Here is a 21,794-nt window from a genome sequence, read left to right on the forward strand (position 1 = left end):
CGACTAGCTAAAAAAAATGTATGAATCTTTGGAGGAAAAAATATTCCACTTACTAAACCACAGCGAATTGGACAACCGTAATAATGTATGTTGCTTCCAATCCAGACATTCTAAGCCTAGAAGAAGTCAGAGCGGGTGCAGCCTTGGAGGATATGTTTCCCTGGATGAAATGTGTGTGCCACTCCTACTTTTCTGGTCCATAGTCACAAGGTACCCACCTCTGAACAAAGCAATTCCCAGACCCTGCCCTCCTTAGCTTGTCCCCTTCCCCCTAAACAGCCCCTGCCCAGTCAGACTGTGGAGTCGGAGACATACTTATTTAAACTTCTCTTACTCCCAATGTGGCAACCAGTTAATCAGATAAACAGGTCAGTTATGAATGATTATGAACTGAAGAAAACTAGAGATGCAACATCCACTCCCTGGCCCTCCCAGAAATATAACGGACTGTGGCTTTCAGAGACAACGTCTTCACTACTATGGCTTAACCTGAAGGATTGCTTTCAGTGGTAGAGAATTCATGCCTCTAGAGCCAGAAGGAAGCTAAGGCATCTCCTATTTGTTAGAGACCTTAAGGGCTGTGGTAGACTACTAAATGAAGTGTGAAATGGCTGGGGGACACTTGGAGGACTTCTCAAATAACCCCACACAGATGGTTATTTAGGCCTAGTCTGGTATGAAACACCTCAAGCCATCGTGGCTCTGGTGTCAAACAAGATGGCCACCCAGGTCATTCCCTCACCACCGGCTAAGGTTCCGAGGCTCTCAAATGGACCAGAGCAGAAAAGTATCATGTGACTCTTCTCCGTATGAAGGTGGGACCCCTGACCTTTCCTGTGATCTTTTTCTCCAGGACACTGGAGCCCAGGCTGGCACACTGGCCTCCACGCTTCCTGACGCTTCACTTGTTCTCAGGCTCAGCTCCTATTCCCTTCCCCAGGCAGGCCCACAATGCCCTCCAGAACCCCGGCCAGGATACTAGAAAACACTGCTTCCCTCCAGAGCAGCTCTGGTTAAGATGGACCCTGATAATGCCTGATGACCAAGTCTTCCTTGTACACAAACTCAAAAGCACTAAGGCTCAATAGAGAAGCTTCATCTAGAAGGTCTTGACACCCACCACATTATACTCCTGACTGAAAACTTGGATGCTCAAGGCATCTAGCTTTCTCAGTAACATCGATTCTACCCTAAAACTTCCAAACAAGGGATCAGCCAGAAATGTTCATGCAGATATGTTGCTCTTAGTTTTCATACAAAGTGTGTTACTCTAAATAAATTCAAAGGTCAAATTTTTTTAAGTCAAACAATAAACTTGCAAATTATAAGGAGAGCTTCTACTGCTGAGACCCACAAGTTTTATAACGTGTTTTTTTATACTACATCTTTTTTTTTTTTTTTTTTTTATTAGAGAGAGGGGTGGGGGGGGAGCAAGTACAGGCAGACAGAATGGCAGGCAGAGGCAGAGGGAGAAGCAGGCTCCCTGCCGAGCAAGGAGCCCGATGTGGGACTCGATCCCAGGACGCTGGGATCATGACCTGAGCCGAAGGCAGCTGCTTAACCAACTGAGCCACCCAGGCGTCCCTTTATACTACATCTTTTAGACTTGGTTTTAGACAACATATTTTCAACATTTCCTAATGATACATACCTTTACCCCAGTTTTTTCCTTCACAATTGAATCCACAGCCAGCCAGCTTAATCCAAAGAGCATTTATTTGAGACCGAAGGGTCGCAAAGGTTGGCATGTCACAGCTGTCTTCCCATACTCCCTTAAGAGATAGAATCCCAAGTTTTGGCTGGGCCTCTTTCCCACGCTCCCTTGAAGCTAAATGTGGTTATATGACTAATTTCTGACCAATAGAATGTGAGCAGAAGTGACAATTTCTGAGTTGTGCTCCTTAAATGGAAAATGCGTCTTTTTAGTCTATCTCTTCTTCTGCTATCCTAGTGTCTGGACATGGTGGGAAGCCACCTAAGAACAAGCAGATGGGGCTAATATGTAAGGAACATTGCAGGATAGAATCAATATAATGTGAGAAATCAGACTATTAAATGAAAATAAACTTCTATATTGTTTAAATCTCTGTGGGTCCTTGTTAAAGCAGATTAATCTGTATCCTAATTGAAACACCTTACAGTTTCAATTTCAATTATATTACATTCAGAATATTATCCAATTATAAGGAATGTTATATATTGAATATTGAATGAATATATTCGATTGAATATATTGAATATTATTCAATTATATTACATTTAGAGTTTTTGGTTTTGGTGACTCGTTCTTTCATGTTCACTAATGGTTAAAAGTATGACAAAGAGCAATGAAACATTCAGAGAATTACACAAAGTTCTATACAAAGAAGGCCGATAATTTGTTAAAATTGATGGACATTGACATCATGTAACAGTTCAAAATGGTCATTTTATTGGCTGATTATAAAAGCTTATATCCAGGGTGCCTGAGTGGTTCAGTGGACTAAGCGACTGCCTGCGGCTCAGGCCATGATCACAGAGGCCTGGGATCAAGTCCCCTTTCCGCATCGGGCTCCCAACACAGTGGGGAGTATGCTTCTTCCTCTGACCTTCTCCCCTCTCGTGCTCTCTCTTACTCTCTCTTTCAAATAAATAAATAGAATCTTTTTTAAAAGTCCATATCTAGGGAACAAACCCTATTCTAAAAGTTATGCACAGTGTTGTTTATTCATGAGGGCAATGAACACAGGCTGGTAGGGGTGTGCACCCTCATGTTTTACTCTTGGTGCAATTAGGGCAAAAGCTAGAAGAATGGGTTTCGATTATTCGAGATAAACAATTTCCTGTTGCTAAATCCTCTTAGCCCACGTAAACAAATTACTCTAATTCTATATTTAACAACCTGTTGAGTTTCAGTTGTGAAGTTGGCTAAGATTCCTTGGTTCAGAAGAGGTAACGGGCGAGTTCAAAACGTTTCTGATGTAAACTGAGGCTGTTGTAACTACCAGAAATTTCAGAAAGTAGATTGCTATTCGATACAGATTTCTACTCTCAAATAACTCAGCTAGGGAACTAGGTGAGAAAGAAGGTTATGAGTAATTTCTATTAGAATTATGCAGACAAGGAAGGAAGCAGTCAGGAAAAGAGGAGTCATCTTAAAATAAATAGCACTCAGGACTAGAAATTTTATTTCACTGTGATGCCCAGTATGACTATAAGTCCTATTTCTTTGTGGCTACCACAAATAAAAGGCAATAAAGGGAAAAGTAGTGTTAATAAAAAGAGAAGAAATGTGTGTTTCCAGTCTTTCTGATTCTCTTTGGGCTACCAAAATGGGGTGAGAGTGCTAAGTCAGAAAATAGAAGCCATAAATGTTGCTGGAAGAGAAAGGAATCACATGGCCTTCAGGGAAACCTTAGGGGACATCTGGGAGAAGCGAGGAGAACTTTCAGTTTCATAAACCGTGGGCAAGTCCTAAGAGGCAGCTCATTTCAAAATGAGGATTCATAATAATAAAGTCTCTCAATGCCTCTATTTTCAGTAATCGGATAATCATCACCACGTCACTTAATCACAGGATGTCAGTCATCCATGAGTCTTCCCTCCCTTTTATCCCATCTTCTTACTGTCACTGCTTATTGCCACTCATTGTCATCCTTTCACTTAATTTCCACCACCACTAAGTTCTGGCACTGGGTACCAGACCACTGAAACAGCCTCCCTTCCACCCTACTCTCTAGTCACTATGTCCATTAATTCATTACGGAACATTTCTACTAACAGGCACTGCTGTAAATGCTAAGGGTACCACAGTACACAAGCCAAACATTCTTCCAGCCCTCATGAGGCTTATGTTCTAGCAAAGGAAGACAGCGTATCAATTTTATGATATCAGATATCAATTTTATGATATCTTGTCCTCCAAGATTCTCTAGAACAATCCCAGATCTTTTGTGTTATGCACTGAATGTTTTATCCCCCACCCCCCACCCCATTCCAAATTCATATTTTGAAGCTCTAACCCCCAGTGTGACTGCATTTGGAGCTAGGGCCTTTAAGGAGATAACTGAGGTTAAATAAGGTCATAAGGGTGACCAGGATTCTGTAGAACTGGTAGGTTTATAGAAAGAGGAAGGCGGCGCCTAGCTGGCTCACTTGGTAGAGTGTGCAACTCTTGATCTCAGGGTAGTGAGTTGAAACCCCACATTGAGCATAGAGCTTACATTAAATGAATGAATGAATGAATAAAATAAAGAATAAAAAGAGCTCTCTCTCCCTCCATTCACACAGAGACAAAAGTCATGCAAAGACACAAGGAAAAGGCAGCCATCTACAAGCCAAGGAGAGAGGCCTCAAGACAAACTAACCATGCCAGCACCTTGATCAGAGACTTCCAGTCACCGGAACTGTGAGGAAATCAATTTCTGTTGTTTAAGCCACCCAGCCTGTGGCATTCTTTTATAGCAGCCTGAGCTGACCAAAAACATCCTATTACCCTTGTTCCCACCACACAGGCACTGATCTCAAATGCCAGTCCTCAGCTCCAGTTATGTAAAATTCTCCAAAGACACCCCATTTTTCTATCCTAAACCTTTGTTCATGTAACTCCTCATCATCACTCTACTCGACTGTTGTAATAAAGACTTCCTTATTTCTTAAGGCACAGTCGTAGGCCAAGTTCATTAATCTCTCTCTTGGTTCTTCCTGCCAGTGACTGAAGTCTATTTGGAAGAAGCCATAACTCAAGCACTAATAGGAATTTCTTACTAATAGGAAAAAGAACATGGGGAACTAAAGAACCTATAAAGGGCAGGAATCATAAAGTAATTGCCTCCTTGGGAAATTTGCATATGTCCATCCCTTTCACAAACGTAGATTTCATTCGATGCCAATAGAAGAGTAAGAGGCTGATAACTGGCCAAAGTAGATACAGCCATGAAGTCGCATTTTAAAGTAATTAGGTATTCCCTCTTACAGCTTTTTGTTTTTATTTTTCCAAGAAAACATGTCATAACATATTTATCTGAAAAAGATTTGTTATTTATCAAAAGTATTCTTTTGGGGCGCCTGGGTGGCTCAGTGGGTGAAAGCCTCTGCCTTCAGCTCGGGTCATGATCTCAGGGTCCTGGGATTGAGCCCCGCATCGGGCTCTCTGCTCAGTGGGGAGCCTGCTTCCTCCTCTCTCTCTCTGCCTGCCTCTCTGCCTACTTGTGATCTCTGTCTGTCAAATAAATAAATAAAATCTTTTTTAAAAAATTAAAAAATAATGTATCCTTTTTTTAGTGAGCACAATAGATTGGTACAGAAGTGGTTGAAGTTGTCACATACGTTCACAACATGACTCCTCAGGATTAGGGGTCACGAGATGGACAAAAGGAATTTCTCCAAACAGCAACCATACTTCATATTTGCAATTCACCTCCACCATATTCTAAGCTTTAACAAAACATACAAACACATACACACACTGACATCAAATTAGTCATCAAATTGAGGACTTTTTAGATGTAGTTCAGACCGCATTGGAGTAATAAACTTACTAACTGCCCAAATTTTTTGTTTTATGGGTGTTGGGGTTTTCTTAGATTACAATATCGGTTCCTTTGTGAGCTTTTGTGTATCTGAGATTCCTCATTTACATAAACACTTTGGTCTTTCCCAGGAAGCGCACCTGCGCCTTTCCTTTCTGCTCAGCTACCGAAATAGCTACTCCCTTTTAAGGACACAAGGTCTTAAAGGAGGTTTGAAGTATTATTTTCTTTCTCTCTTCCAGCAGAGGCTACTTATCATCTTCTAAAGAAGTTTTCCTTTAGGTAATAAACGTTTCACAGGTTCAGAAATAAATCTTGAAATTTAACTGGAACTTTAGCAGCCACTGGCTATATTAATAAATGACATGGCCTGGCATATCTTCAAATTTAGTACTGGCATTATTCAGCAAAGTGGGCCTCAATGAAATATAATACTTAAATAAATATTATAACTCTTAGGAAGCATTTCCCAAGAAGGCATTTTAAATTTAAATTACACGGCCTAATATATATTACCCAGAAAATGATTATCTTCTTGGGAGAAATTTTTCTATGCATCAATAATAAGCTTCTTTCCGATTTTTAAAAGGCGAATGAAAACTTCTTTTAGGAAGAAGGAAGAAAAGAGGTTGGCTTCTCTGAACAGGTTCCTTCAGGGACCCCACTCATGTGTGAAGCCCAAACGTGTACCATATAAAATAGTTCCCTCTGCTTCAGCTCTATCTGGTAGAGAGACAATGAATAATTTTGTGTGATTCAGAGTGTGTGTCCATTCTTAGTCACGGTTCAGATTTTAAAAACTCAATGGCTTCTTGGAGCATATAGACGTAGCTATGCCATTCTGGGTCTATAATTTTTGACGTTGTTTATATGATGTGATGCACAATCATTCTGTAGGTTAAGCTTCAACAAAGCAAAAAAAAAAAAACTTATTTTATTCTGATTAGAAGGATAATGTATGTTTGTATAAAATATTCAAACAGTTCTAAAGATTATATAGAAAAAAGTAAGAACAGGGCACCTAGATGGCTCAGCTGGTTAACTGCCTGCCTTCAGTTCACACCATGATCCCAGAGGACCAGGATTCCAGCCCCACATCAGACTCCCCACCGGGCTGGGAGTCCACTTCTCCCTCTCTCTCTGCCCCCTCCCCCTGCTCCTTGTCTCTCTCTCTCTTTCACTCACTCTTTCTCTCAAATAAATAAAATCTTTTAAAAAAGAGGTGGGGGAGAAACACCTAAAAACTCTAGTTCCTAAATATGACTGTTATAAACTATTATAAAGATTTTGGGGGAATATATTTCCAAATGTCTTTCTCTTCATGTATACACATACACACATTCTAAAATATTAATGACCTAACAATAAGCATGCTATTTTGCAACCTGATTTTTTTCACTTAGCAGTGTGGCTTTCCACGTGAGTGGATAATTGATATGCATAGATACATGTCATATTCTTTAATGGCTGCACAATATTCCTATCCTTGTATATGTCACAATGTATTCAAATAATCCCTCTTTGGGTTTTTTTCAAATTTTTTGAGAGAATAAACTACAAGGTAATAACTCTGTGATTTCACTCTTATGGATCTGTCCAAATATTTCTTTCAGACAATTTCCTAGCAATGAAGTCTGCTCGATCAAAAATATCTACCATTTGAGCTCTTGATTTTTCTTAAATCTATATTGCTGAATTGCCTTCAGGAACGTTGTACTCTTACCAACACTGTGTGAGAATATTTGTTCCCCTGCAGCCTTGCAAACACTGAGTTTTGTCCATCTTGTCCAACTTTGTAAATACAGTAAGTTTATTTGTTCTATTTCTGTGTAACAAACTACCATAAACTTAAAAACTTAAAACATACATTATCTCTCAGGGTCTGTGAACTGGGAGTTTGGTCACAGTTTCACTGGGTCTGCTAAGTTCCCTCACAATTTTTGCAGCAATCAAGGCATGTACCAGGGCTAGGATATCATCTGAGTCTTATCTGGGGTCTTACCATTCTGATAATGAAAAATTTGCTTCTAACTTCACTGTTAGAAGTTGTTGTGGTTGTTGGCAGGATTCAGATCCTTTTGGGTTGTTGGACTGAGGGCTGCGGTTTGCAGCTATTGGCCAGAGGCTGCCCTCATTTCCTTGCCACACGTGTCACTCCAGCATGGCAAATTGCTTCATCAAAACCATCAAAGGAGTAAGTCAGCTTGCTAGATGGAACTCAGATCTTTTGTAATCTGATCACAGAAATGATATTTCATTGGGGTGCCTGGGTGGCTCAGTGGGTTAAGCATCAGACTCATGATTTTGGCTCAGGTCATGATCTCAGGGTTGTGAGATTGAGCCCCTAGTCAGGCTCCATGCTGGGTGTGGAGCTTGCTTGAGATTCTTTTCTCCATCTCCGTCTCCTTCTCCTCTATGAAAGAAAGAAAGAAAGAGAGAGAATGAAGAAAAATGACATTTCCTCAATGTTGAGGTAGTCTACTGGTTCTTAGAAGCAAGTGATTTAAGGAGATGAGATTATACAAAGCCATAAATACCAGAAGGCAGAGATTGTTAGTAACCATCTTGGAAGATGCCCACCACAGTCCACCCTCTGGCCCCGATGATTCACATCACTTCCACATGCACAATACATCATCTTCCCTGAAGAGTTTCATTCCATTATAGCATCTGCTCAAGGAACAGAATCCCATCATCTAAATCAAGTCCAGCTACAGACGAACTCCTCAGCTGCAGTTCTGCTAGGTATATCTCCTGGAACAAAATTGTTTTTAGTTTGGGGAGACTGTGAGAGAAGTTGTTTTCCTCCTAGGCACCTAATGTACAATGATGTGACAGTCACAGAAAAACAGGCATGGGCATTCCCAATCAGTGTGGGGAAAATGGCAGGTACAAAGCCACGGTCCAGAGCACTCAGAAATACATCTCAGCAAATGCTGAACGCTCTTTGCTGAAGCTCTAATTCTCTGGGGTTCTTGGCTCCACCCTCTAGATTCTTGGTTCCGTATTCTGAATCTCTGTTTCTTTTCATAAAGGGTAGTATAAGTTTGCAGTATACATATTTTTCTCACCCTGCGTCCTGCCGATAGAATTTTGGAAGCCCAACACCTTCTTCTCATTTTGTACTCCTCTGTCCCAGTCAGTCCAAAGTGGCAGTGTTTTGGGTGATGTGATTTTCTTATTTTTTTTTAAACATTTTATTTATTTGACAGAGAGAGAAAAATCACAAGTAGGCAGAGAGGCAGGCAGAGAGAGAGAGAGGAGGAAGCAGGCTCCCCACGGAGCAGAGAGCCCGATGTGGGGCTCGATTCCAGGACCCTGGGATCATGACCCGAGCCAAAGGCAGAGGCTTTAACCCACTGAGCCACCCAGGTGCCCCTAGGGTGATGTGATTTTCTTACAAACTTGGTGGGTCAACTATGAATTTCACTGGGGTTGAGTCCATTGGACAAAAGCCAATCCAAAATCTCTTCTGGGTAAGACCTTCTACACTTTGGGCCCCTGTTGATTTTGCTGAGTTAAAAATGCCCTTAAACTCCCTAAAAGGCCTGTGGGTTAATTGAGAGGTTTCTTACAGCCTACCTTTAATCTCTTTCAAGCTCCTTTGTGTGACTGAATAGTCTTATCCTTTGATCTTTCTGAGGTTTTAACAAAAGATTGTATAGTCACACTCTCAGCTTTTTCTCTATGCCACTTTCCCAGTAAGGGCTCAGAAGCCATTCCTCTGCCTTAGCGTCTTTTTCCATTTGAAGAGGCTGAAATTTTTCAAAATCATCAAGTCCTGGCTTTTTTTTATTTCACAGTTTTTCTCTCATATTTCTCCTCTTGCATTTTACTGTAAATATTAAAAAGAAACCCAGTGGCACCTTCAACGTTTTCCTTGAAATTTTTCATGACTATATATCAAAGTTTATTCCTTAGCAACATTTAGCTAACTTTTCTACCATTACAAAACAAAGATACCCCTTCCTCCAAAGATGTCCATTCCAGAAACACACCCCTCATTTCCTTTTAAGCCTCACTGGCATTATCTTTGAAGTCCATATTTCTTCTCACAAACTGGCCAATGCATTTGAGCTTTCTCTTTCATGCTCCTCATAATTTTCCAGCTTCTGACCACTACTTAGTTTCAAAGCCACTCCCACATTTTCAGGTATTTATTACAAGGGTACTCCTCTACCAGGTACCCAAATACCACAATTAGTTATCTATGGCTATAAAACAACATTACCACAAATTTAATAACTTAAAACAATACCCATATATTATCTCACTGTTCCTGCAAAGTCAAAAATATGAATGCAGCTTAATTGGCTACTCTGCCTTGGTGCCCTTAGACTGGTATTGGTCAGGACTTGAGTCTTACCTGATACTCAACCAGGGAAGATTCTGATTCCAGATTCATGTGGTTGTTGGCAGGATTTAGTTCTTTCTGGTTCTTCAGACTGAGAGTCTTGCTTGCTTTCTTGGCCGCTGCTGGGAGGAGGCCAAACTTAGTTTCTTGCCCCCTGGGAAGAGCTTCCTCAGGGAAGCTCACTTCACCAAACAAGCTAGCAAAGAGAAAATAGTATCTTCTAGCAAAATGGCAGCTACATTTTATGTGATATAATCATCATTTGCCATATTCTATTGGTTAGAAGTAAGTCACAGGTTTCTTCCATGTTCAAGGGGAAGAGATTGCACAAAGATATGAATACCAGGAGTCAAGATGACTTGGTGGGCATCCCAATATTTTGTCTTTCATCCACAAAATATTGATGCCTTCAATTGGGGATGTATCTACATTTGCCTTGTGTATAAATGGCTATTGGGTTTTTATTCACATTAACATGAGTATGGGGGTGCCTGGTGGTTCAGTTAAGTGTCTGACTCTTGATTTCAGCTCAAGTGATGATCTCAAGGTGGTGAGATCCAGCCCCCATTGTGCTCCATGTTGTGTATGAATCTTGCTTAAGATTCTCTCTTGCCCTCCCCCTCTGCCCCCAGGCTCCCTACTCCCACCACCCACATGCATGCCCACATGCTCTTGATCTCTGTCTCTCAAAATAAACAAACAAAACTATGAGTATCAACTATTCTTTTAAATATGTCCTGAACATTGATTATGTGCTAGGCATTATACTAGGTACAGGTTGAAGTTCAATGATGAGCAAATCCGGACACAGTTCCTGTTCTCATGGAAATTATAGTCAGAAGGAGAGAAAAAATAATTCTATGAATAAATGTGAAATTACAATTTTGACACATGCTATGAAAATTTGTGGTACTTTGGAAATATGCAACATGAGGAAGTGACCTGATCTGGTGGTTAGGCACAGCCTGTGGGAGGATGTCTCATTTGAGGTACAAAGAATGAACAGGAATTAACCAGGGAAAGACCTAAGGAAGAACAAATATAAAGGGCTTGTAAGAGCAGAAAGCATCAAGTGATTGAGAAATGAAAAGTGTGATTAGAGCAAAGAAACAAAGAGTTACCTTCAAATTCTCATCTGTCCTTTAGACTCTATACCTATATATTCACCTGCTTATTTGATATTCAGTTGGGTATTTTATACTCCTCAAATCAATGCCTATAAAACCACGCTACTGATTTTGGCTTGCCAAGCTTAGTTCTTTCCCAGTATTCTCTAGTTCAGTGAATGGCACCGCCATCTGTCCAGCTGGAAGTAAGAAACCTAGGAGTCATTCTTGACAATTCCATCTTCCTCAACATCTCACCAAAATCTTAAGGACTTTATCACTAGTTACAGCAGAGTTCACCATAATCCAGATATACCATATTTTCTCATGTCCCAAGCCTTTACTTTCTCTGGTGTCCATGCTTAGAAATTTGTCTCCACCCCCTCCCTTCTCTTCTTAGCAACATCCTACTCATTCTTCAAGACTTAACCTAAACATACCACACTGACGTTTCGCTACCCCATGCAGAAATAATCTCTCCCTCCTTGATGATACCAAACACTGTATATACCTCATCAACCCTGTTATAGGTTGAGTTCTCTGGGAAGCAGGCTTTAAGATAGATCAGCATAAAGGAAGTGCTCTTGGAAACAATGTCTGTGGAAGGGAGAGAAGGAAGCAGGACTGGGCAGAGGAAAAAACTGAGCTGTCACGCAGTGCTAGCAATTCTCAACCAAGCCTACGTGGTGCCCTGGGGCTGAGATGGTCCTTTAAAATTGTCCCACATTAGGGCAAGCAGGCCAGGCTATTTAGTGACTGGATATGGGCTATCCCTGGAAGGAGACATGACCTTGGCTGAGGAGGTTTTCCTCGTTAATCACCCCAAAAGTCTGACACCTAATGGATGTTTTCTGCTAATACTCTCAGAGTACAGAGTGGGGGAATAAATCTCTCATTACTGAAGTGGCATCTAGGAGATGCCTTACAGCGTCCAGTCTAATCCCCCTGCTCAAATCAACTTACTATAGCAATACTCTCTTGTATTAAGGCTATTTAATAAAGGGACCATCATATTCACTAGGTTCTGAGATTTCTGAGGACAGTACGTATTTCAGAGTTATGATTTCATGGAAGTACAGTGAATAAATGATTAAAGAAATGGTTAAATAAATGACCAAAAGAGACTGATTAACCAAAACATGAGCGCCTAGTTGATGAAACCAAATACTAATTTCTTCCTTTACACCAGGATTTCCCAACCACTTTTTAATTATCACCCCTTTAAGTGCCTTTTTAGATATTTTTCCCTAATCACCACCTATGAAATTTTAGTGCCACAAGTATATTGCATATCTGTGCATCTAGTATATTTTATCTGTATGTTATACATTTTTAAAAGTGTTTTTTGCCCTGAGAACCAGTAATTTTCTTTATTTCACAGAGATCACAAGTAGGCAGAGAGGCAGGCAGAGAGACGGGGGTGGGAAACAGGCTCCCTGCTGAGCAGAGAACCTGAAGCGGGGCTCGATCCCAAGACCCGGAGATCATGACCTGAGCTAAAGTAAAGGCAGAGGCTTAACGCACAGGCGCCCCGAGAACCAGTAATTTTCATCCCCATGGGAGCAACACTGGTCCGTTAAGAATGCATGATTTAGATCAATAAATGTAACTGTTAAGAGGATCAGAGTAGGGGCACCTGGGTGGCTGCTCAGTGGGTTGTCTCTACCTTCCACCCAGGTGATGATCTCAGGGTCCTGGGATCAAGCCCCGTGCTCTCTGCTCAGCAGGGAGCTTACTTCTCCCTCTCCCTCTCTGCCTGCTTCTCTGCCTACTTGTGAATACTGTCAAATAAAATCTTTTAAAAAAAGAAAAGAGGAGGGGCGCCTGGGTGGCTCAGTGGTTTAAGCCACTGCCTTCAGCTCGGGTCATGATCCCAGGGATCTGGGATCGAGCCCCGCATTGGGCTCTCTGCCCTGCAGGGAGCCTGCTTCCCTCTCTCTCTCTCTCTCTGCCTGCCTCTCTGCCTACTTGTGATCTCTGTCTGTCAAATAAATAAATAAAAAATCTTTAAAATAAATAAATAAAAAAAGAAAAGAGGATCAAAGTACTTAAGTCCGCTCTTCAGCCCATTCTCTGTTATGTAGTAGAGTCTACACGAGAGGCCACATGGGTGTGCCATGCTGAGCATGGAATCCATGCAAAGGCGGTTAAATGACCTTAGCAGCTCCTTGTTGAGGAGGTGATGGTCTGAGACCCTTTTCCTCATTCTAAGATGATAGTGACCCAAGAGTTGAGTTGTCAAGGGAGCCTCCATTATTCTGTGCAAACTATTGCTTTAGTCATTTAGTTTTTGTCATTTATATTTAATTAAAAGGTATTTCTGACATATAAACAGTAGAAATAATATGAGACTCCTGTACCCATAATCTAGTTTGAGATAAAGCATTATAGATAAATTTGTAGCCTCTTCCCCTCCTGTATACCTCACTCCAGTCTCATTTCTCTCTCTCTCCTTGGGAATAACCACTATCCTGAATTTGTTCATTATTCCCCTGCATCGTTTTACATTTTTATTTATAAACCTGCTTTTTAAACTTTATATACATGATATCAGAATGTAAATTTCCTTTGCCATGTTTATTGTGGCATGGCATTCCACTGAGCGAATCTTTTGTTATCACATTCAGTCTTCTCTGCTTCCCTGGGCCACTCCATTCATGCCCAAACCAGTTTTTACCTTCATACAGATTCTTAGCATATCCTCTGATCTTTTAAAGAGACTTAGAAATATCCTGGCCCTTTCAGCAACACATTTATAAATTATTTTTCAGTTTGGGATACTTCTGTAGATATTTCATTATTTACTAATTCTGATTTGAGGATGATCCTTTCCTGACCATAGTTCCAAAGTCTTCGCACACTCAACTGTAGTTTCCTGCTTTACCGTAAAATCACCCTTCTAGGTATATGATCCCGTGGCCCAGGAGTTTATAATGATAATAGTCTATATATTTTTTTAAGATTTTTATTTATTTGACAGACCAAGATCTCAAGTAGGCAGAGAGAGAGGAGGAAGCAGGCTCCCCGCTGAGCAGAGAGCCAGAGGCAGGGCTCTATCCCAGGACCCTGGGATCATGACCCGAGCCAAAGGCAGAGGCTTTAACCCACTGAGCCACCCAGGCACCCCAGTAATAGTCTATATTTTGAAGACCCAAGTCTCTATCTTTCTTTCATCAGCCATTAAAGATAAGTTACTTGAGTGGAAGCTTCCTGTACTGTTATGGACTGAAGGTTTGTGTCCTCCCTTCAAATTCATATGTTGAAGCCTAACCCACAATGTGACTGTAATTGGAGATAGGGCTTTTAAAGAAATAATTGAAGGTTAAGCGAAGTTATAGGGTAGGGCTCTGATCTGATTAGTATCCTTATGAGACAGGAGAAAGTTCACCAGCTTTTTACCCACCTCTTGGGACATAGCAGGAAGGTGACCATCAGCAAGCCAGAAAGAGAGTCCTTACCAGAAACTGACCATGACAACACCTTGATCCTGGATTTCCAGCCTCCAGAATTGTGAGAAAACAAATCTTTTGTTTTAGCTCCCTAGTCTATGGAATTTTATTATGGCAGCCTGAGCAGACAAACACATATTCTAATCCCAAGAACGAATCACACAGGATACTGAAAAAGAGGGGCAGCCAACGGGCCACAGCAATGGGAAGACTGCGTTCTACTCTTGAGCTTGGCCATTCTGACTCTAGGGTATGACAACCCTCTGAAGCCTCCTTTTTCTCTTCTATGAAATGAGAGACTTAACTTTTTCGGGTCCCTTAAAACTTCCTAATTAAAAGGGTTAGATTACACATTGTGGGCTATGACTCAGGCAATTGCATTGCCAGGATTCTATCCTTAAGAAGTAATTATGGATAGTCACAAAGATTTAGTTGTAAGCATGTTCATGCCAAAATTGCAATCAATAGGAAAAAAAAAACCTAAAAGACAATAAACCCTGTAATCTAACTATCCATCAATGATGTTAAATTACAGTAGAACCAGACAATAGAATAAGGGAATATTTATTATGCAAACCTATAGAAACTGCCTTTGTTAATAAAATCAAGTATAGGGACACCTGGGTGGCTCATTCAGTTAAGCATCTGACTCTTGATCTAAGCTCAGGTCTTTTTTTTTTTTTTTTAAGATTTTATTTATTTATTTGACAGACAGAGACCACAAGTAGGTAGAAAGGCAAGCAGAGAGAGAGACAGGAGGAAGCAGACTCCCTGCTGAGCAGAGAGCCCGATGCGGGGCTCGATCCCAGGATCCTGAGACCATGACCTGAACCGAAAGTGGAGGCTTTAATCCACTGAGCCACCCAGGCGCCCCGTCAGCTCAGGTCTTGATCTCAGGGTCGTGAGTTCAATCCCTGAACAGGGCTACATACTGGGCATGGAGCCTACTTTAAAAAAATAATAATAAACATCAAGGATATAGTATTGAGAAACCTTTTTAAAATCACAGATTGGCAAAAATTTTGTTAGATATTCCCTCAGTGGGGTGTCTGGGTGGCTCGGTCAGTTAAATGTCTGCCTTTGGCTCAGGTCATCATCCTGGGGTCCTAGGATGAAGCCCCATGTGGGGCTCCCTGCTCAGTAGGGAGCCTGCTTCTCTCTCTCCCCCACCCCTCTCCACACTTGTGTTCTTTCAAATAAATAGTCTTAACAAAAGAAAAAAAGAAACCCCTTCAGTAAGCACGGAACATCCTACTCTTATAAGAATCTGAGCCATGCAGATCACTTTTTTAAAACTTCTTTGAACTGCTTTTTTGAGGTGTAGCAATTTAAACTACAATATTTAAAGTACACAACTTGATAAGTTCTCACATACATACATAGCCATATAACCAACACAACAATGAAGATAATGAACCTATCCATAACTCCCTGAAGTTTCCTGGTACCCCTTGAATCCCTCCCTCCCCCTTTCCCCAAGTAACTCTAGATTCACTGTCACCATAGTTTGCATTTCCTAGTTTTATATAAATGGAATCATACTGTATGTATTTTTTTGGGAGGGGGGGCTGGCTACTTTCACTCAGCATAATTATGTTGACATTTGTCTATGTTGTTGCATATGTTTATAATTCATTCCTTTATCTTTCTGAGTGGTATTCCGTTGTATGAGTCACTTTGACACCTAGAAAAAGCAGTCTTTAGTTCCAACCCAGTTTCAGGTAAGAGTTTTCAAAAACATTTCACACTTACCTTAATCTTGCCATTTCTGAGGAATTAGGGTTCTGCATCTACTTGGGCCAGGCCTGGTAACTCCTTACACAGTGTGCCTGCTTTGCTTAGAGTCTTTCAAAGCATTGCTTCGTTTAAGCTTTACATACACATCATTCTGCCACAAATTAATAAACCCAACTTTGTGGTACCACAGGTGTGTTCCTGGTTTTAAATGGTATTTATCAATGGACATTAATGTTTATGACCACATTAAGTGCAAAACGGTAAATAGCATATGACCTTATTTCTGTTTTTAAAATATAAATACTTGGGGGGGGCGCCTGGGTGGCTCAGGGGGTTGAGCCTCTGCCTTCGGCTCAGGTTATGATCTCAGGGTCCTGGCATCTGGCTCTCTTCTCAGAGGGGAGCCTGCTTCCCCCTCTCTCTCTGCCTGCCTCTCTGCTTACTTGTGATCTCTCTCTGTTAAATAAATAAATAAAATCTTTAAATAAATACATATATATATATATAAATACTTGGAAGGATGATTATATAGTTATATATGAAAAATGGTATTTGTATTATAAATACACCTTACTGTATTTTTAAGGTTTTTTAAAAGGCATTTTTAGGGACAGTCAGGAAAAAAAAGGTGAAATTATTTTACATAATCAATACTTGCTAGGCTGCCAAAGGAACAGACACATTGTGTTACTACTACCGTATAATAGTTTAATTCATAAATCCATAGGTGTGATCCTAGAATGGGCAGTTGAACTTTTTAAGAAAGTAATCATTTTTCCCATCTCTGGAAACAAAATGTTAAATGTGAGATTAAAAATGTAATTTCTTTTTTTTTTTTTTTTAAGATTTTTTGGGGCACCTGGGTGGCTCAGTGGGTTAAAGCCTCTGCCTTCGGCTCAGGTCATGATCCCAGGATCCTGAGATCGAGCCCCACATGGGGCTCTCTGCTCAGCGGGAAGCCTGCTTCTCTTCCTCTCTCTCTGCCTGCTTCTCTGCCTATTTGTGATCTCTGTCTGTCAAGTAAATAAATTTTTTTTTAAAGTTAAGATTTTTTATTTATTTATCTGACAGAGATCACAGGTAGGCAGAGGAGGCAGGCAGAGAGAGAGAGAGAGAGAGAGGAAGAGAAGCAGGCTCCCTGCTGAGCAGAGAGCCTGATTCAGGGCTCCATCCCAGGACCCTGGGATCATGACCCGAGCCAAAGGCAGAGGCTTGAACCCACTGAGACACCCAGGTGCCCCATAAAAATCTAATTTCATAAATACAAATGGAATTTGGAAACTTTTAGGGCTAAAGAAGATCTAATGTTATCATCAAGTTTTTGGCCTTGTAACTTACATTGTCTTTAATTATTAGTCTATATAAAGCTTAGCAAGAGTAGTAGTTCATTTTTACTGTTTATTTACAAAACTCCCTTCCACCCACTAATCAACATGCATTATAACACTACTGAAAGTAGGTCAAAATACTCTTTAATACATTTTGAGTATTAGGTGCTTATTGATCTTACCCTCTTTTCTAGTCTTTGAGAAACAGTCTGTACAATTGACCCTTGACAATTGACTCGTTTCAACTGCCTGAGTCCACCAACACGTGAATTTCTTTCAGTAAACACGGTACAGTACCCTAAATGTATTTTCCTTAAGATTTTTTTAAACATTTTTTCTCAGGTTTAGTTTACAGTAAGAATATAATACACAATACATATACAAAAATATGTTAGGTGACTGTTCTTGTTCTTGGTAAGACTTCCGGTCAACAATAGACTATTGAGTTTTGAGGAAGTCAAAAGTTACATTCCATTGTCCAGGAGACAGTGCCCCTAACCCCTCAGTTTTTCAAGGGTCAACAGTATTTAGTCCACTTAAGACACTTGTTTACACGCTAATTATTTAATGATTAAACAGCTTCCTTACAGCAACATGGAAAGAAACCCTAAGGCACCCCGCAAACATCATCTTTGTAATCAAAATCCGAAAGGGCAATTCATTTCTTCCTAACTCTACCCAGAAATGGTCAACACAGATTCTAAAAATAGAATTTTGTCAAACTCCTTTTGTGGTCTTGAATGAAAGCTTAAAATAAAACAAGGACGCGTAAACACAGTCCAATGTGCTTCTCTTGTTATTTCTCATTAAAGCTACAAATTAGTAGGAAAATAGTGCCGCCCACGGGCTTCGCAAGTTTTGAATTCCGGGGAACACCCAGAGCAGGAGTGAATGAGCGAAATTGATGCGAACCGCCCCAGCCAGGCCAGCGAATGATAGGCACGCGGCGTGCTGGTTGGCCCTGAAGAGAAAAAGCCAGTTTGTGAATGAAACCTGGGGCTTGGAAGAGGAACGTCCAGCTTCATACTCGGGTTAAGCCCACTCTGGAAGAACCTAGCCGTGTGACCCAGGGAGAAAACGCTGACTCCATTTACACCACTCCCAGAAAAAGAATGGAGAAAACCTACACCTACTAGGGCGCCTTTGACCTAAACACCCGCCCGACCCGCTTTCACGCTCTTCACCCTCTCCCCTCTCCCGCCCCCCACCCCCGACTTCCTCGAAAGCCCCTCCCCTGGACTCAGCCAAAGCGCCACGTCTCCTAACGCCGAAGCACCAGCTACCCCGCGGAGGCTTCCTGCCGTTAACCCCTCCCAGACTCCCGCCCCAGGTCTGCGATCCCCAGGCTCCGAGCCTCCCCTAGGCCACGACGGGTCACTGCCAACTGCAGGAGCCGCGCCCTCGACCCAACGGCTCCCGCCCCGCCGCGCCCCGCCCGGGCCCACGTGACACCCACGACCCGCCCATGGCGCCCACGTGACCCGCGGCCATCCCCGCGCGCGGCGTGGATCGCGGCCGGAGCCGCCATTGTTCCGCCGAGGGACGACAGCGGGGCCTGGCACTGGCGCCGAGACGCCGCTTAGCGGCCGCCACTGGAGACACTCCCTCCCGCCGCCCCCCTCCTCTTGGCGGCGGCGGAGCGAGGCTGACTAGGGGGACCTGGGAGCCCCCTCTCCTGGCGGCGGCAGCTGCCGATCCCCGGCTCCGGCGCGAGGGGCGGCCGCGATGCGCTCAGCCTGAGGCAGTCCGGCCCGGCCCTTCTTCGCCTCCCCTGACTCTTGTACAGCGTCCGTGCGCCCCGGCGTCATCCTGCGAGTCTCGCTGACGGAGGGAAGATGGCTGCACAGAGCTGGCAGGACGAGCTGGCCCGACAGGCCGAGGAAGGCTCGGCTCGGCTGCGGGAAATGCTTTCGGTTGGCCTGGGCTTTCTGCGCACCGAGCTGGGCCTCGACCTGGGGCTGGAGCCGAAGCGGTACCCGGGCTGGGTGATTCTGGTGGGCACCGGCGCGCTGGGGCTACTGCTGCTCGTCCTGCTCTGCTACGGCTGGGCCGCGGCTTGCGCCGGCGCCCGGAAAAAGCGGAGGAGCCCGCCCCGCAAGCGGGAGGAGGCGGCGGCAGTGCCGGCCGCGGCCCCTGACGATCTAGCCCTGTTGAAGAATCTCAGGAGCGAGGAGCAGAAGAAGAAGAACCGGAAGAAATTGCCCGAGAAGCCCAAAGTGAGTAGGGGTGGAGCGGCGGTAGACGAGGGGCCAGGGGCCGGCGTGGAAAGCCTCGAGAGAGCGGGAGGCCGACCCCGGCCGAGCCCCAGCCGCCCCCAGCCGGGAGTGGAAGAGGAAAGAGTGAGGTTAGTCCAGAGCTGGGACTCTGATCTCTCTAGCCAGAGGAGGTGATCTGGACACGTTACTGGGGGATCGTGGAGACTGCGGAAGTGTAGGACGGGTGGGGAAGACCAGCTTCGAGGAGGGAAGTTAGACGGCGTGGGGGTACGTTTAAATTGAAGCGCCCAGAGGTCAAGCAGCTTGCGGGGACCTGGACGGCCGGATATACATACCAGCCCTTCTCGGGGCCTACCGGGTAGGCTGCGTGTGTAGAAAGTAATGGGACCTTAAGGTGGTGTTGGGAAGTTGTGGAAAGACTGCGCCTGGAAGACAGCGTCAAGTCACATGGAGACGGTAGCCAGTGGAGGAAATACGATGACCTAAAAAATCTGGGGCTTACGGAGGATTAAAAGTACCCAGGTCTAGACGCGCTTCCATTTTAGTTAGACTGTTTAAGGGAAATGGTTGCCCACTCCTGTTCTTGTGAATGTGGCCGATGGAGGCAAGGCAGGAGGGAGTCGGTTGCCGTATATACTTTGGGGTACGTGGCCCCATGAGAGCGAGCTCAGGCCCATTCAGCGGTGTGAAACCGCATTCAGGTTTTGAAATAGAGTAAAAGGGGATGACAGAGCAGAATGGTGCAGTCTGAAAGAGAGATTTAGGCACCCATTTACCGGACCACGTGTGGAAATGAGAGCATCACGTCCATTTTATCATGCCTTTCTCTTTTATTTTTTTTTAATTGCCGTTTCCCCATGATATCTTTTATAGTTTTGTTTTGTTTTGTTTTGTTTTTTAAACATAGTTGAGCAGAGTTTGGAGGATGTGCAAGATTAGAAACCGCTCTTAGCCCATTTTTATATACACTGAATTAAGTTCTTTGCCTTTCAGTACAATAAATGTAACCAAGGCCATACTTTGTGAAATGCACTGTGGTCTGTGTTGGGGAGTGGGAGGTACCCACACAGGAGTTGGAATCAATCCTGGAGACTAGTGTAGGAGACGGATTCATAAGTCATGCCTGTAGTACATAAACAGGTGCTGTAGGAGCGCAAGTGGTGTTAATAAGGTCTGGAATGTGGGAGACCCGTTCTGTTGAAGGGATTGGAAGAAGTGGGATTTGAGTTCAAACTAAAGCAATGAGAGTATTGTTGGTACCAGTACAAAGAATAAGTCAGTATTGGAGCAGTGACAGGTCATAGTGCATTATTAGACCTAGGTAAATGATCACATTTTGTCTGCTGATTAAGAGGATGTAAAATATATACAAAATCTGGGCAAGGTACAGCTTTGTCAGTATGAAGTCTGCCTTAAGTTAGAAGAGGAAATAGAACTGATTTGGAACATATGTAATTAAATTTGTTGAGCATATCAAATGTTACCAGAAAGTAATGTATGGTGAACACAGAGAAATTGGCTCCAAAATAAGCAAAGAAGGTGATCTTGAAAAAACCACATACATTAGTAAGCCTAAACCCTGTGTGGATGAAGCAGGTTGTGAACATTGCAAAGCCCTGTTTGGGATGTCTAGAATTTCAGAAAGACTTGAGTGCAGAGACAGGTGCCCCGGGATCCCATCTGAAGTGCATCATAACATTCAGATGACCTGTCTGAAGAAGGAACAGGCTTCTGTGAAACTTGTCCTGTGAAAAAAACTCATCAAACTTAGGACTTAATGCTTCTCTTTTTCATTTTAGTTAAGGAATGGGGAAGTGAGTGAATAAATAAATCTAATATTAATCTTTGGGGAGTGGAGAATGGGATGACTGATCAAATGGTTGAATGTTAATTGGGTGAGAAAATATCTTTGCCTACTTCATGGTATAGAGGTGTTGGAGAAGCTTGTCAACATTAACAGAATTCTAGTTTTCAAACTTTTTTTGACTGCAGCTTACAGTAAGAAACACATTTTACATTGTAGTACCTGTCTCCACCCTTCCCCTACACACAAACCAAACCATTCTGTTTTTCTTTAATGATATTTGTGACCCA

The 21,794-nt window shown here is 42.7% G+C and overlaps 1 protein-coding gene across 4 annotated transcripts in view; it reads left to right on the top strand.

Moving 5' to 3' along the window:
* Positions 1-18,840: 18,840 nt before the first annotated feature.
* Positions 18,841-21,794, top strand: part of MTDH (metadherin) — a 60,182-nt gene continuing 57,228 nt past the window's right edge. The window contains exon 1 of one of the 4 annotated variants that reach the window (XM_059394910.1): positions 18,841-19,700. In XM_059394910.1, coding sequence (XP_059250893.1) covers positions 19,320-19,700 — 381 coding nt within the window. In that variant the 5' untranslated portion in view covers positions 18,841-19,319. The remainder of the gene's footprint in view (positions 19,701-21,794) is intronic. The other 3 variants (XM_059394907.1, XM_059394911.1, XM_059394909.1) reach the window with 3 other exon arrangements.

Source organism: Mustela nigripes, chromosome 3 (genome assembly GCF_022355385.1).
Source record: "Mustela nigripes isolate SB6536 chromosome 3, MUSNIG.SB6536, whole genome shotgun sequence".
NCBI classification, from domain to species: Eukaryota; Metazoa; Chordata; class Mammalia; order Carnivora; family Mustelidae; genus Mustela; species Mustela nigripes.